Here is a 17,403-nt window from a genome sequence, read left to right on the forward strand (position 1 = left end):
TTGGCCCCCCTGGCTAAACTTTGCTAGATCCGCCCCTGCACAGTTACCAGCGTCAGCTACGTAGAAAAAGATCCTCGAGTAGAAAGTAAGATTAAATACATTCTAACAACAGCTTATCAAGCTTAAACGTGCTGCTGTTGTTCAGCCGCTGGTTTCCTCTTTCTGGTACAAAGTGGGCCAAAAGCAAACAAGAGAGACGGACTCGCGACAGAAAAGCCGATCAGCTGATCGTTAAGCAGTTTCATGATTGAAGTAGCAGCAAGAAGAGGCAGTGGCTTGTTAAGCTTAACGCAGGAATGCTTTACAAACATTCGACGTGCTAAAGTTCTGAGGTGAGTTACGGGGTGTTGCAAGTTTTGTGAGGTGCTTTCGTGATATTTAATGGATCGGATTACATTTTTTATTTTTCTCCGATATCCGATCCAGTAATTTAGGTCAGTATCGGACCGATACCGATACGTAATATCGGATCGGTCCATCTCTAAATATAATACGACAATGCGGGTTAAAAAAAATGTAACTGTTGTGTTACAACAAGTCGTGGATTACTCGTGTCATTTTAAGTGTAATCTAAGTGTCCTCTGGTGGACAAACTACATCATCAACATCAACACATAACATGATTACATGGTGGTTCTTCCTTCTATTATTTGCTTTTTTACAATATATGTGTTGATACTGATATATTAATGCTGCCGATATATCAGTAAGGCTCTAATAGTTGATATGACGTGAAACTATTTGACTGCCTGCTCTTACTCTTTAAAAAGACCTAAGATTTTTACTGTAGCTGTTCTGAATTTTTCCACATTAAACAAATCTGCAGCAGTTCAGATTTACAAAGGTGATAAACATGTTGTGCGTGGTTGCATAGAAGCAGACTGTAAAACTTGCTTGGCTCAGATTTTAGGGTGAAAAAAGCAAACACGGTGTGATATGTGTCACTCTCAGAGCACTACAGAATAAACAGACTTCACTGGCATCTGTCTACCACACAGATGCAACCTGACACGCCATAACAAGCTGATTAATGTTTGCAGCAGCAGAAAATGAGGAACTTCCAGCCATGATAAATGTAGCACGACTGTGTGATTTTAAGCAACACACACAGCTGAATACATAACAACTATCTATTTATCTGTATATGTTTAATGTAGCCATTAGGAGGGGGTTGTGGAGTTCATGCACCGGCACTTGTTCCGTGTTATTTTTACCTAACAGGTTCCCAAAGAGAAATGCATGAAAGTGAAGCAGAGCATGCACACGTCCACTGCTGAATATGACAAGTTTGACAACAAAAGGAAGAGAACGACAGCCAATAGTTTCTTCTTTTCTTCTCTGCTGGAGGTCTCACAGGAACATTTTCTGTCCCGAAGCTCCAATCAAAACAAGCCTAAAGGCAATACAACAGCCTGCAGCTACACACAGTTATTCAGTGCTGGAAAAAAAAACACAAAAACATCATGAAACACCTTTTTGTACCACTTTTACTGTTGCTCATCTCACTCTACTGGCATTAGGAATAAAAAACTACAGTGTGCTTCAAGAACAGCTAGATAGATACACAGTGTATTTATCTCCCATTAACCCAACAGGTGGACTAAACTGCAAAAAGCACATGAGATGCAGAGAAGAACATGACCTACCATGCTAGTTCTAGTTTAGCCTTGATATTTTAACATAATTATTCATAACACAGTGAAAAAGCTCATCTTTCAAAGGCAACACCTAACCCCTGTTAATGGCTCTGCAGCCTCCACCGCAGGTTGTCTGTGAACCCGAGGAAACCTGGGAGTGTGATGGAGAGCAACACCTTGGTAGTGCTTCCAAAAGTAGAGCCTTGGAAGCAAACCATTAATTAATCTTCAAGGGGGTTCACCTACAGAAGCCTTCTATGATCTTTACTTCTTCTAGACCAGGGGTGCCCAATCCCGGTCCTCGAGAGCTACCGTCCTGCAGCTTTTAGATGCATCCTTGTTCCCACACACCCGAATCAAATGAATGGCTTGTTATCAGGCCTTTGCCAAACATGATGGCATGCTGAAGAGGTACATTTGATTCAGCTGTGTTGGAGTAGGGATGCATCTAAAAGCTGCAGGATAGTAGCTCTCGAGGACTGGGATTGGGCAGCCCTGTTCTAGACGTTGTTGACCAAAGTCTCACTTTCAATCATCCAGGCTCAAGCTGATCGACTAGCTGGACAGGAAAAGGGAACTACAGAAGCTTGTTAACACCACTTTTTGCCCTCTGCAAGCCAAAATTTCAGAGTATTATCTTAAAATAATTTTGAGTTAGGTGTGAATAGATTAAAAAAGTTTCCTGCTGCGTCCTTTTACTCCTCTCGGAGTGGTATAAAATTTACACCTATTAAAGCATCATAGAAGAGTATCATTAAAGTCGATCAGCTGAAATCCACGCAGCACGCGTTAAATCAATCAAACTGAACCACATCTATCATTACAGACTGTTTAACAGCAAATTCTCCTCCGAACAGTAATGCACAGGATTTACAGTCGGAGTCCTCTATCACCGAGGCCTCAAATGTAGAGCTTCTGTGTGCAGGATGGATAAGGGATGATGCTAAAAATGACAGTGGGGGCACCCAGGAGGGATCTCTCTGAGGCTGAAGTCGATCACTATTGATCAAACCGCGGTAGAAAGGTCACTAAAGCCTGGAGAGGAACAACTGCAGCATTTGGCTCTGACAAAACTCTGTTGCTCTGCTCTTGTCATTTTCAGAGGATTACCATCATATGCACTAATTAAAGGATTAATGAAAGCCTGGCTCTCAGATGCGCTGTAGTCTTAATGGGATACCTCGACATTTGAGCTTTTAGTCCAATGTTTTCCTTCACCAGACGCGCCATGAAGTGGCAACACAGGCCCTGTTACCAATTAGCCGACGAGCACTGCGCATTTACTTTTTCCTGGTTTAAAGACACTTCGCATCTGTTCCTTCAGTTTTCATTTCGAAGCTCAGGCGCTCCAAGGACACTCAGCTCACGCACACTTTTCCTCCCTGAGCATCACTAGGCTACATCACAACCTCAGAAACAGAAAGCAAGAACAAAGGCACACTGTGTCTTTGACAGAAAAATGTTTCTGTGACAGCCATAACAGCATGTTACAACCTAAAAGTAAGCCTCGACTGATCCTGCTGTCTGTGGACTGATCCAGGTATCTTTTACATTTTGAATGCACTCCATCCATCCATCCATTTTCTCTTTCTTATCCAGGGCGGGGTTGCAGGGGGCAGCAGGCTAAGCAGAGATCCCTCCCTCTTTAGCCTCCTCCTCCAGCTTATCTGGGGGAACATCAAGGCTTCCTGGGCCAGCCAAGGACTGTAATCTCTCCAGTGTGTCCTGGGTCGACCACGGTGCCTCCTCTTACTTGGAATACCTCACCCAGGAGGCGGATGCCCAAACCACCCAAACTAGCTCCTCTGAATGTGGAAGAGCAGCGGCACTACTCTGAGTCTCCCTCAAATGACTGTACTCTTCATCCTCTCACTAAGGGAGAAGCCAGCCATCCTCAGAGAGAGTGGAGCTGAGAAAGCTCATTCCAGCCGCTTGTATCCATAATCTAATTCTTAGATTAGATTATGACCAGAGCTTTAGATAGTGCCTGAAATGGGATTTAATACATGGAATAACAACACATGAATAGCTTTGGAGGGTGGGGTCGTAGATCAATCGAAGACCAACTGAAAAATGGACAGCTATGCTTTAGGGGTGGGCGATATAAACGATATACGATAGAAACGATAGAGATTTTGACTATACCGCTCTATCGTGATAGTGAATGTTGATGATGTCATCAAGCTGCGCCTGTTTTGGTTGAAAGCATCGCAGGGCCTAAAACCATTATATTATTATATAGCATAATAATTATATAGCAAAGAGATGAAGCACTTTTGAAATATGGGAAAAGCCAAAAACTGCGCTTCCTCCACTTCCGTAACATTGATTCATTAATGTTGAATTCTCTCGCAGCTGTTCGATTCCCATGTTGTTGCAGTATATTAACAACTAACCTTGTATTGTGGATGAATAATCTTAGTTGTTCTCCTGACTGAAGTTTGCCCCGTGTATAGCATCCTGCTATGCAATTGCATTTGTCCCTGACCACCAGAATCCCTCACGTTAACTTTTATCGAGTGGGAAAAAATTTAGCTTTCATCCTCCAGCTTCACTGTGCTAATGTTATGCTAACATAGCTGTGTCGCTAGCAATCACGTAGCACAACATTATATACCAGCTAGTCCAACTTCAGTAACCCCTCAAACGCCACTGCTGTTTAGTTTTCTGTCTTCATTTATGTTGGAAGTGGTAGCAGAGCTGTACGTTTTAATTAGTTTCAAAAATCTCTCAGTCAGAACATGCTATGAAATGTTTAGGTTGAAACTAGCGACTTCTAACTGTTAAATTAAATTTAATAAATTCTGTTTTCATGGATGCATGGATGTTAAACTTAATTGTTACACCTGGTAAAGCAGCAATGCTGATGATTTTATTAAAGACGAAAGAATTTAGACCGTTTTTAACTCTCAGTCTTTGTTTGACTTTGGGACCTGAAGTGACGGAGTTTTGGACCCAGATTACTCCGCGAAGCTCCTCACCACGGCAGTAGTTGCTCTGACAATCCATCAAGCAGTGCGGCTTACCAAAGTTGTACTAAAACATTTTTTAACAGATTTCTGCACGCCAAAATCGATTCGAGGTCATAACCAGAATTCATACATAAGGCACACTCTTGATTTTTGAGAAAATTAAAGGATTTTAAGTGTGCCTTATAGTGTGGGAAATACGTTATACAAAAGAAAAGAATATATCGCGATATATATCGTTACCGCACATGCTTCCAATTATACCGCGATATGGATTTTAGGCCATATCGCCCAGCCCTACTGTGCTTCATATTCAGCTCTCGCTTCTCCATGACAGACCTGTAGAGCATCCTAATCACCGCTACTGTGGTCCCAGTCAGCTGTGGGAGGAGTTCGGTGAGGCCATGGAAAAAGACTTTTGGACTGCCTCAGAGGGATTATGGCAAAGCAGCACTCTAATAATGTGATGTATAGTGCAAGTGGGACATCATTGACGTCAACTGAGGATACAGTCGGGTGGAGTATTCTGGGAGGACTTAATGAGACTAAAAAGCAATTACGTGACGTTTCTGAACACGTACCTATTTAGCATGTGGCTAAAACAAAACCCAAACCTAATCCTAACCCTGGATGGTTTGCTAGTGTCCTGGTGGACGATAAGAGTTTTGAGAGTTTCAGCCAAATGTGCAGATCAATTCAAACTCTAATTAGCTAATTAGTCCTCAATTCTGACACTTTCACTGCTGTCAGCTAGTTTTTGTAAACTCAGGCTAGATAAATCTTTCAATACGGACTTACGTTTGCAAGAGTTATTGCAAAGCATATTAGCCAAACCCAGACGGGCAATTATGGATTTCTAATAAGTGGTCACTCAATCAAACTAATGTCTAAGCTTCAGAGTTATGAATCATTAGTGTCTGCCAGGCATAAACATCAACCAGCAGTCTTATCAGCCAGCCTTCGGTCATTTACCGATTCCTCTATGGCAGCGGTCCCCAACCCCCGGGCCTCGGACCGGTACCGGTCCGTGAGTCGTTTGGTACCGGGCCGCGAGAGTTGAGGTTCAAGTGTGAAATGTATGGTTTTCAGAGGTTTTATCGGTTTTCAGCGTTATTTTGTTATCGTTTTTATCGTTAACTCGGTTTTCCTGGGTCTTTTCAAGTTTGTTATGAATAAATCTTCTCTTCTGCTAGTTTTATTCTGTTGTATTTATCCGCGACACGTTAAAGGCCGGTCCGTGAAAATATTGTCGGGCATAAACCGGTCCGTGGCGCAAAAAAGCTTGGAGACCGCTGCTCTATGGCATTTTAAACACAACAAATAATTTATTTTGAAGCATAAATTACCTTTGCAACAGCTGAAATCCAATAGCTGTTGTAAATTGGACTGCCAGAACGTAAAGTTAGGTTTAATGTTTTTTCCACTGGGCAAACTTTCAATTCTGTTGCCTCTGTGTACCTTTGGTTCCTAATATGTAAAGGTTTTTTCACACTTCAAAAGGCATATATGTAATTCATATATTAATACAAACAGAAGAGATCAGGTGTGTCTGTTGACCACATTTTATGACTCTTAAGGCCCAACCATCACGATATCCCTCATTTGTGGGTTTTGTCAGTCTCTCTAGGCTACAGTGTAACTGAAAATGTGTCTGTATTTTGGGATGAAGCATTAGTTTCGGATGGATAGGGAAGAAATAGACAAGCGGGGACAGGAGAGGTGTTTTGGAAATATCAGGAGGAAACCCTCGGGCAGACCCAGGACTTGCTGGAGATTATGTTTCTTGGATGACTTGGGAGTATTCCCCCAGAAGAGCTGGAGGCGGCAGCTGGTGAGAGAGAGATGTTGGCATCTCCTTCTCCACCAGGTTCCAGATAAGCAGTAGAAAGCAAATGAATGTAGAGCAGGTGTTTCAAACAGAGTCTTTACAATAAATTCTTATGTTTAAAACAGATTGGAGTGTTAAAGAATAAAACTAATGTAACATATGACATTGTAGTGCAGCCTTCAATTTAATCAACGCTGTACTCCCAGAAAAATCCTTTTATAATAGGTTATATGCACGGCCAGATGTTTAAGCACTGAGGACACAGCTGAAATGATTTTGCACTGAAACGTGAGCTGTTAGCGATGCTGCTCACATCAAGATGATCAATACTTTCCACTAATTTGGTGATGATTTTTTAAATCACCTTTAGACTTTTAGGGTCAAAGCAAATTTTGTATTCACTGCATCAACAACTCTGATTATGAGGCTGGATTTAACATCTTAAATGTCAGGTAAAAGTGACATTTCTCATTCTCGCTGATAAAAACAGTTCCACCTTGAGGTTCACAATAGGATTAGACTGGTTTAATACAGCTATTCAAAGCTGTTGCTGTAAGCTCTTGAAAGTAAGTTTAGAAGATGTAATGTTAGGGCAAAAATCAAGCATGTCAGAGCACTGCACTGAATCAGAGCACAGCAGCATATCTACTGTAACACAACCTCATCCTGGATTATACAGTGGATGATTGATGATGAATTTTTGGTAATTTGGTATCATTTTAATTTCATTTCATTGATCTCTTTGCTGATGGTACCGGGTGTTCGATCTTTTTGAGAAATATGCTGCAGCCTGAAAATGGCCCACTTTCCTCGTCTAACGCTGCTGCTGCATGACCCTCATGAAAAGGTAAGGCAATGCAGCACCTGTGAATTTAACAAAGAAGCACAATTGCAAAGACGTGGGCAGTCCTGTGGGCAGAGGCAGAATGACCGAAATACACACAACAGCACTGCTGAGAGCTCGGATTTACTACGTGGACGAACAACACATGAATAGAAACGCTGGGAATGTCTGACTCACTCATCTGAAATTAAAATGTTTCCAAAGAAGAGTAACACATGTGCCACAGATACCGGTAGCCTGCAGATAAACACACACTTACGCACTCACACAAACAAAATAGAGACGCATAAATCTGCCATGACGCTTTCAATTTTTAAAAACGAAAGACACATGGATTCACAGCAGAGGAAGGTGCTATTTGCTTTAAGGGAGGACGGACGATGCAACAAAACAAGCTCTAAATCTGTGTTAAAATCCAAGTTAAACACAGAGGGATTTCTGAGATCTCCTTAGGACAAATCTGACTGGCACTGAAGCTGCGGCTCACTATTATTTTTATGTTTGCTTGTTTTTCTACATGGCAGATGCTGCGCTGGAGAAAATGCCGAGTATCTCTTTCACCATATCTTCTTGAAAGTGTTTAACCAGCTATGCTGGTTAAATCTATTAATACAACAAACTGTTCCGGCTTCAGATCCTGCTCACACAACATGCCGCTTTACACATACTCCAATCTAATTATGCAGCATTGCTTCCCAATTTGTGTAGCTATTAGATCTAAGGAACTCCATCAACACAATCTTTTTTTTTTTTTCAAAAATAGGCTCATTTGGAAGTTGCTGAAAAAGTTAAACCACCGCTGGCTTGGCTGCAAACATTTTACATCGATTACACAAAATACTTTAAAAGCCTGAGAGGCATGCAGATGACAGATTTTGCCAAGCTGCTGTTTTCCAAAAAACTAGGCAAAGTATTTAAAGATCCAATCTGCAAGTTAGAGTTGTGAAGTAAAACATCCCTCAGCCAGTTTGGGATTGATTGCAGGTCCTAAATCTTCTTCGTAATTCAGCCGGCAAGGTGAATCTTTCATTTTCATTTTCATTTGGATCAATGATTGTGGCTTGTGGCTGTTTGTTTTTTTTAAAGTGGGGTGAGGAGCAGGAAACAACCTGAAACCGCATAAACAAACACCAAACATGAGGGGGAAACATGGTGAAGAATAAACAGAGAAAAAGTCCCCGGGTTCAAACACGCAGTTGGATTGCTGACAAAATGTGGACCTTAATGCTGCCACTGCTCTCTCGCCAAATACATTTTAATCAACCACTGAAACACTGAATTTTAATCCTGGATGTCCACATTTCCAATCTGCCCGATATACTGTGGATATCTGCACAGCTTATCCAACCCTACAGAGTGTCTAATTCCCCGCGAGTATTATGTAAAATCTTCTGTCATCTACTCCTGCTTTTGTCTCTCCTTGATCTGCATAAACAGCTTTGTTTACATTACATCCTCAGCTCCACTCTGACAAAAACCTAAATGCTCTAAAAATGTAGCTGCAACTTTAAATCTCCTACAACTGCAGGGCATAGTATCCCTGAATCCTACCCTGGTGTCAGGTGGACTACAAAGAAAGCAAAAACCTCTGCATCCTTCCGAGATTACATAACTTCTCTCAGTCCTTGGGTACCAGAGGCAGCCCAGTGGTGGCAGAAAACAGTTAAACTGTGGTGGGGAGAGGCTGGATGCACATTAACACATTCCTCTGGGCATTTGGAAAGCTCTTAGCTATCAACACCCATAGGAAAAACAGCCTGGCCACAGAGTAAGGTATACTACCGGCATGCACGGGGAAGTGTGTAAGTACTGCACAGCAATCACAGCCACTGATTATCAACTACCCAGCCTGGGTATTTAATGGTGACCTCTGAACCCTGCAGGCGTGCAGAGCACCTGCTTCAAAATGCCAACACACCAAAGTCAATGAAAAATACAGGAAAAATGAGCGCAATGTTTACAAATGGCATGCAGCACCAGCACAGTTATTACACAGTTATACTTCATTTACATGCTCTAAATGACTGAACCACTCCACGGAGCTTCACTCACTCACGTCCACGCACCTTGGTCAGCTGTGCTATCTTCTTGCTCATCTTCAAATGCAGGTCTTGAGTGTATTCCAGCGTTAGGCTCCCGTCGTAGAGCATGCTGGAGGTTGTGCAGGGGGGATATTTGGTGCTGCTAGTCGAGGTGTTGTACGGAGGCTGCCAGCCTGCCCCCGTCGCCATTTTCACCGGGAACAAACCCACACGCGACGCCGCGAAGTCAGATAAAATGGAAGTGGCCTCCGCTGCGCCTCACATCGTCCCGTGGTTGCGGCTTGTGCGGTTATTCTGTCGGTTTCTGTGACGGAGGACGGAGAGCTGGAGCGGCGGAGCGCGAGACCGTTCCGCGGCAACGCATCCTCCAGCACCGCGGGCGCGAGCGCTCGAGATGAGGAGAGTGACGGAGACGCGCGCCAGATGCTCACCCCAGTAGCACGCGCTCAGGTCCGATTGGTTTACCCTTTAATGCAGCTGTGAGTGGCTTGTGTGACTTTTCTCTTCTATCTTTCCATCAGTCCAAGCTGTAATACAGTTCTTCCTCCTCATTCCGGGTTTTAACGTCTATTTTTAGTATTTTATAAATTTTATTACTGTTGTTCTGAAACAGCTGTTTTTCCTGTTAGGTATATATAGGCTGAAGCATAAAAAATTTACTCTCTTGCTTTTACAACTTTAAGCCCAAGGGGGGAGGGAGATGCCTTTGGATTTCATTTAGGCTTCACTGGATTACGTCACTCTCGAGAAGCGCAGGCTGTCACTAATCCTGCACTGACATCTGTCGGCGGCTCGTGTGAACTGCGACGCTGTTGCTGTTATTGTTGATATTATTATTAAAGGATCAGTTCGGCCAATGTTCAGACATCGTGAAAAATTACACCCAGTGTCTCCTGTCCTATGACAGCTGGGAAAGGCTCCAGCGCAGCTTAATTGGATAAAGGCGGGTGAAAAAAGAAGCAGGATGGTGGTTGTGTCAATGGTCGTGTTTATTGTCAAGAATTACTTTCACACTTCTTCCCTGTGCCTTTAATCAATCATCAATTAATCAGGTACACAGGAAAGAAGGGGTGGTCAGGCAAGAGGTGTAAATGCCATCAGTGTCAATCCAAAATGTTAAAACGTTTATTATTCATTATATTTTACTTTTTACATTTATAATTATCATGCCGACTCTTTCCAAAAGCAAGTTTCAGCACTGTCAGCTGAAATGGTAACTTCTTGGGGCACTTATTTGAAGCAGCATCTAAATTAACTTTAACACTGTGCACCAGGGCATATAAACTGCATGTATGAACTCATATCATTTAAAAAATCAAGGTTTTAACAACTTATTTCTCCTGGAGAGTATAATTCTGTTACCATCGTTGCTGTTGAGGAGTTTTCTGGTGTGCTGCGGTTTTACTGGTTGAGGTCAGATTGAACTATATGTGGCAACTGATCTCGTTTCATGGTTTGTTTGGGTATTTCAGTTTTCATGTTGATTACTGGGAACTTTTTCCACAGACATGAAATCTTATTCCAGAACAATTCATGTAGTGTAAGTGCAGCACTGATGATCTGGAGCTGGCTTTCAGGAAAGCATATGTGAAGAGCTTTGATCAAACATGCTTTTCATAGTTTCTTGGGTCATTCTTATTCTCTGTTTGAATATTAGATGCAGTCCACACAGAGAAAGTGGATGTGTATTATAAATAAAATGATTACACCAAATGATGGGAGCTTTAGATGTGAAAGGACTGATTATGTCAAAGCAGACACCTCCTAATAAATGCTAGCTTTCAAGTAAAGAAAACAAATAAAAAGCGAATTAGATCAAATAGACGGATTAAATCTGAAACCACAAGCCTACAAGGAAATGCATTCAGTGATGCATTTCCTTGTAGCCTTGCAGTCATTTTCTTACATTTCACTTGCATCTTCATTTGCTTTAGTTTGATTTTTGACCAATCCTAGACAAGCGCTGATATCGGCATGGCAACTTTTATTGTTCAAGCTATAAGTACTAGTAGGGCTGTCGCAGCATCAGACAATCATGATAATATATTATTGCAAAAATCTATAGAAAAAAAGATCTTAAAATCATATACAGCACTGTGCCTACTAGGACTAACCCCAGTACGCCTGTTTCAGGCCTGCTCATAGAATAAAATGTCTGAGTGTGCATCAGAAGACAGAGTTGTCTCTGATTGTGCAGCTACCCTTGGAAAAACCATGTCTGTATTGATAAATACTGTTGTGTCAAAACTCATCATTAAGGGACGAGGGGAGGTCATCAGATGTCATCTTTATGGAGGAACGAGTACGTGTGAGCAAATTGTTGCACATTTTTTATCAAGCGTGTTGTTGCTGGTGCATTTTTCTTTGCAGCCATGTGTTGAAGTAGCAGCATCATATCCAGTGACACTAGGATGCTCTGCATGCTGATTAGGAAGTCTGGCTCTGCTCTGGTGACTGCCCCAGAGCCTTTAGGCTTACTTACTCATGGAAGGATGCTACAGCGTAATAGACAACACATCAAATCCCCTGCATGACCTACTAGTCAAATAGCTGCAGTCTTTTCAGTAGGAGGCTCCTTCACTTCTGCTGTAAACTTGCTCTGATATAGAAATTCTTTCCAACCCACTACAGCTAAAATGTATAATGACTTCCCACTGTGCAGGGAGAGGAAGCACAAACCACACTCTACTTCTGATTTGCACACTCTATCTATCCATATCCATCCATCTATCGGATGCTGGGATGTTTACCAGTGAACCTTCATTTTGTCTTCGTTCACTTGTATTGATCAAAAGGTTAATATCTCATAGAGCAGGGGTGGGCAACTCCAGGCCTCGAGGGCCGGTGTCCCTGCAGGTTTTAGATGTGTCCTCGAACCAACACAGCTGATTTAAATGGCTAAATTAGCTCCTCAACATGTCCTGAAGTTCTCCAGAGGCCTGGTAACGAACTAATCATGTGATTCAGGTGTGTTGACCCAAGGTGAGATCTAAAACCTGCAGGACACCGGCCCTCGGGGCCTGGAATTGCCCACCCCTGTCATAGAAGCATCACCATTCAGTCTTTCCACCTAACACATCCTCATTATCCTGGATACTGTTCAGATCTCAGCGGTGGGTTGGAAAAAACCCACCGCTCGGTTTATTATCTTGACTCGAGGGCGTCTGGAGGGTGAGTTTTCATAATATTGGCCAAAACTCAAAACTGTCCACTTCACCAAGGCTGACTTTATGAAGTTGTATCTGACTTAAGCCATAGCTGTGAATTTCAAATCAGTGATATTACTTAAGGGATGTTGGGGATAGTATCATTATTAGATGGCGTATCAGACCTCATCATCTCGTGGATATCTAACTAAACTTTGGCTGCGATTGAGTACAAGACAAAATAAGTCGGTCATAAGCGAATCAAGACCAGGGCAGGAGGCTCACTCGCTCGCGCTCACACTGCCTCGATGATGCAAAGCTGGAAAACAGGTGCGATCTTTGCACTGGACGTGGTCTTTGCTGTGTTTTGTGAATGCACAGTTTGACAAAACCACCAAAACAAAATCCAGCAGTAACATAGCCATGTATAATTTATTACACGAGAGGTGCTGTTTAGACTGGAGCAGATCTCACTAAACCAAGCACTGCTGCCAAACAGATAACATACCGCAGTGCAGACTCGCACTGTACATTCAGATTTCTCTTACAAGCTGGGACCTCAGAGAGCTCACAGCGAGTTTCTTGTGGGCCGTTACACTTGAGAACATTCTTAACCCACCTGTTCTGCACAGAATCAGACTCGCTCACAAGCTGTTAACCAGCTGGTAAACCACTGAACAGCTGTTCTGTTGTACGGATTTTGTTGCTGCTTCTGATTTGATACTCTACACGCTTTCATATTTTCAGACTTCACGGGAGCTTCCTCCGAATCTGGAAACAAGCAAATCATTGCTACGAATTTAGTCCTGATCATCACCCTTAAGTCATCCAGACAACTGATCTCTGTGTGGTACAATATCCTTTTTTTCTTCTTCTTTTCTTTTAATTAAAATCTCTTTGATTGTGATAAGAAACACACCATTGCAAGTGAAGAGCTGACTTTTGACCTAGAGAATAGTTCAGATTTTCCTGTAGATGGCACCCTTGCCTTACTTACACCACTGATGGTCAGGTTTTCAGTGTTTGTGAATGGGGCTGTAATGTTACAGTGTGCTTGTGGTTTATACTCCCAATATCATAACCAGAGTGAAGGAGTCCATTTTGGTTCGAACCAGCTCCCAGTCAATTTTCCCCACCACTGCATCCCCTCCCTCCCCTCAGCCCTCTTCTCTGCACCCCCTCCTCTTTGATTGACAGGTCTCTGCTGCAGCAGTTCAGAGAGGAGCTCCCCTCTTCTCTCGAGATGCCGTTATCTTGTCTAACAGTAACTTCTAAGCCTATTTTAGTCTTTGCAGCAATTCCAGACAGCCGCAGGTGTGGATGATTTAATTTAGCCTTGTTTTATCTGCAGACCACACTCGCCAGGGCTTCCTGTATTGAATCTACCTCGTTAAAAGCCGCTGCGCTGTGTAACATGTGCTTGGGATTCAACGTCAACCCAACTGAATTGAAATCTCTTGCTAAGAAATACTGAGGTCTAGAATACTTATATACATAGGTATGTTTGTATGTTTTCATGTGTGCTGTGCAAAGCATTTGCAGTGAATTTCTCTAAAGGGTATTAGAGTAGAGGCATACTTACTTTGCAGTTCCAGGAGCGTTAAGACCTTTGGGGGTCCCGATGCAGACAAAGTGCAATAAGTGTGAAAACGTTGGAGCTTTGCTTGTCTCTGACATTTCAGGATATTTGAGTCTTTCTCTGTAAGATCTCCTTAAAAGAGAAGCCAGGGAGACTCTAGCTGCAAGCCAGCTGCAGTCTGATGAGACTGCACCCAAAGGGCAGGATGTGCAGAACGAAGGCCTTGAAAGTAGAATTTTAATATGCAAAACAAATATTTAAAAAAAAATGCTGCAGGTTTTCAGCTTGGGGTCAGGACCATGCTGTCTTCAGTCTGTGGGATGGTGCATGTTGCTTAAAACCAGAATAGCAAAGATGCGTATGTAAAGTGTCTTACATTTAATTTAATTTCAGTTATATCATAAGAAAACATTAGTTAAAGAGGAACACGAGTACCATCATGGTCCTACAGGGCAGGCTTATAGAATGTTTAAAATTAAACCATTTGTATGTACCGAATAGATGTGGTGTAAGAAACACCATCGTCTGTGCTACATCATAACTGTTTCACACCTTAGGCCACTAAGAAAAGCCCAAGTGCAGAAGATGGGATTTCTGAGCTTAGAAGTCTCACTCTTGGACAGTGTTTAACATCTTTAATCTGTTCTTCGGGCCAAACCACTTTCTACTGACTGACCAAAAGTGTGTCCTAACTGTGTGGCAGCAATAAATAAAAGATGCAGAACTTCAGTGACATCATCCCTTTTCTCTAGTTTTGCAGTGTTGCAGTGGGACATCAGCTTTAACCACATTTAAGAGATGGTTGGGTAGAGCCTCTTTTAAAGCTTTAAACTCTAACAACTTTCAGACATGTCATTTTTTTTAAAGGCCATTAAAGCTAACTTGTGTTGGCAGTGTTTAGTATTGGTTTTGGTTTTCAACCACATTTCCAATCCCAAGCACTTCAACATAAGGAAAACCTGTCACATCAGCAAATGCAGAGGGTGGGCCTCCATCCACATCCTGGCACTATCTGCACCATCCCAGCTAATGTCGAACGAAAAGAGGGCTGCACTCTGGATGTGCTGCCACTCACAGCGCTGACATATAGACGGGGATCCATTAAGACTCACAGAACCAGGGTGTAAGTGGCAGTCTAATCTTTTGACTGATGGAGAAAACTAGCCCAGTGACAGGAAGCCTGCACAGAGAGAAAATGCAAATGCCACATAATGTCATCATCTCATTTGGCAAACCACATCTGTATCACACTGCATATTATTTGATATGTTTATATTAGAAAAATGCATAAAAAACAGTATTATTATCACGCTCACTTTCAGCTCCATATTCTGGACTGTACCAGATTAAGCTTGTATCATTCACAGTTCAGTTCATCCTCTGTCTGAAAACAAACTATTTTGACTTCCTTTTCACTCACTTAAGCCAGCTGTTTTCTGATTGGCTGCCCCTTGCAAACAAAAGATGTGAACGGTAGATGGGTGGGACTTTGTGCTCACAGCTAAAGCTGCTGCATGAAATGACCATATTAGGTATATCTCCTCCCTTCCATGTCAACAACCAACCAAATAAACAAACAACTAGCAAACCAAACATAATAGACCTCATGCCATGTTTAACCTTAGCATCTATTATTGTAAAAGTATGCAAATGACAGAAAATACGGAGAAGTATAATGTGTTCCCACTGATCTAACTGCACACATAAGCACATGGCTTTTGTATATTTGAGTGGATTGTGGATTCTAATATATATAATCATACTGATGGGAGTTTTTAACAGTTTTCGTGTCCATCCTGACTAAATTATTCATTTGTTCTTTGAGTGACAAATGTTGCAGCTTCAAGTGTGAAACGTGGCAGACAATGCTGGTAATAGTTAATCACGCAGTGTAAACAGTAAGGACAATATGACACTTTAATTTACCAGCTTTAAATAGACACTCCATCAGAACATCAAAGCAGGGACGGTGAAGACAGATTGATAGAATTTCAAAGACAGGAGGTAAAGGGAGGGGTGCGATGGTAGAGGGGCCAAAATTGGGTGAAAAAAAGAAAACTGTGAGTGGAAATGGTCATTTAGCCTGAGAGGAGAGTGTCTGGAAAGGAATAAAGTGTTTGTGTTAGAGAGGCAGAGAGAAAGAGCGAGCGGGAAGGGGAGGAGGAAAGAGGGATGGCTATGCAGTACATCCGTGCGTAAATGTGACCATCCGCGCCGTGGTCCTTCCATCCCCCCTTCATCCCTCCGTCCTCACCCCTGTAGCCTCCAGCGGCTCCTCTCTCCTCCTATAAGCCCGGATCACCTGCTCGGTGGTCGGTGGTCAGCTTTGGACCGTGGAGTCCCGGGTTTCTCGGCTCGGCGCCCTCCTCCAGGGGTTAGGAGGAGCGCCGGGGGCATCCTCGAGGTTTCTGCCGGGCTTCGTGTCAACCGCCAGCGAGAGCCATGGCTCAGAGCGCCGGGAAAGACGAGGCTCGACCCGCTCCCGGATGCCCGTGATGCGGGGTCTGATCGCGCCACAGAACACCTTTTTGGATACTATCGCCACTCGTTTTGATGGCACCCGTGAGTACATGCCTTCCCCGAAGCCTCTAAATTTTATTGTGCGCAATGGACATTTACAGCACTTTATGTATCACTGACTTATTTACTTACTCGGATCTATGAAAACATTTTTTAAAATAAAAGATTAAAATATCCAAACTGTACAGAGTGCTCCTCCGGGGACATGCAAAGTGCTTGATGGGGATCTAGGACACTTGAAGCTTGCCGATTCTTTAATGAATGAGCAATGATGAATGAAAGAAAGCCCAGACTATTGTTTAACATATGAAAAATTCATCAAGCGCCTACCTGAGACGCCAGCATATAGAGATAATTTTGCATAGGCTACTTGATAATTCAGCCTTGGCCAAAGGAGTTTAATGCACTGAGTACATGGCTCTTATTGTAAGTTTACAATGCATTAAAACCCAAATTAGTCGTATTGGATCATAGCTTTCCCGGTGCCAATTTATTATTACATCACTGTATCCATGATAAGTTGAGCTTTACAGCACTGATTCCTCATATAACACACCAGAGTTTCTATGTCTAATAGATATAGATAATGTGTTGTAAGTACTTGAAAGGTTGTATCTGATACATGTCAGTCTGCTCAAAATGCTTCAGTTTACCATGCCACACCCTTTATCAGTCATCTCATTCAAGCACGGTTGAATTAACTTGCTAATGGACTCCAGGCAGCACAGTGGTGCTGCGCAGTCAGCCGGCCTTTCTGTGTGCAGTTTGGATTGTTCCGGCTTCCTCCCACAGTCCACAGACCATGCTTGGGGATTCTAAATTGGCTGTTGATGTAAGA

At 42.6% G+C, this 17,403-nt stretch overlaps 2 protein-coding genes across 4 annotated transcripts in view; one reads left to right on the forward strand and one right to left on the reverse strand.

The window, feature by feature from the left end:
• Nucleotides 1-9,712, reverse strand: part of LOC308393625 (protein FAM184A-like) — a 79,864-nt gene extending 70,152 nt beyond the window's left edge. For 2 of the 3 annotated variants that reach the window (XM_080877549.1, XM_080877548.1), the window contains exon 1: nucleotides 9,345-9,712. In XM_080877549.1, the coding sequence (XP_080733675.1) occupies nucleotides 9,345-9,509 (165 nt within the window). In that variant the 5' untranslated portion in view covers nucleotides 9,510-9,712. The remainder of the gene's footprint in view (nucleotides 1-9,344) is intronic. The other variant, XM_080877550.1, reaches the window with a different exon arrangement.
• A 6,582-nt stretch (nucleotides 9,713-16,294) lies between these two features.
• LOC308393626 (voltage-gated delayed rectifier potassium channel KCNH8-like) overlaps nucleotides 16,295-17,403 on the forward strand; it is a 55,340-nt gene continuing 54,231 nt past the window's right edge. Inside the window, exon 1 of the mRNA XM_080877551.1 lies at nucleotides 16,295-16,607. Within this exon, the coding sequence (XP_080733677.1) occupies nucleotides 16,532-16,607 (76 nt within the window). The 5' untranslated portion in view covers nucleotides 16,295-16,531. The remainder of the gene's footprint in view (nucleotides 16,608-17,403) is intronic.

The sequence above is a fragment of the Rhamphochromis sp. 'chilingali' genome (assembly GCF_963969265.1).
Source record: "Rhamphochromis sp. 'chilingali' genome assembly, chromosome: 3".
In the NCBI taxonomy this organism is placed as follows: Eukaryota; Metazoa; Chordata; class Actinopteri; order Cichliformes; family Cichlidae; genus Rhamphochromis; species Rhamphochromis sp. 'chilingali'.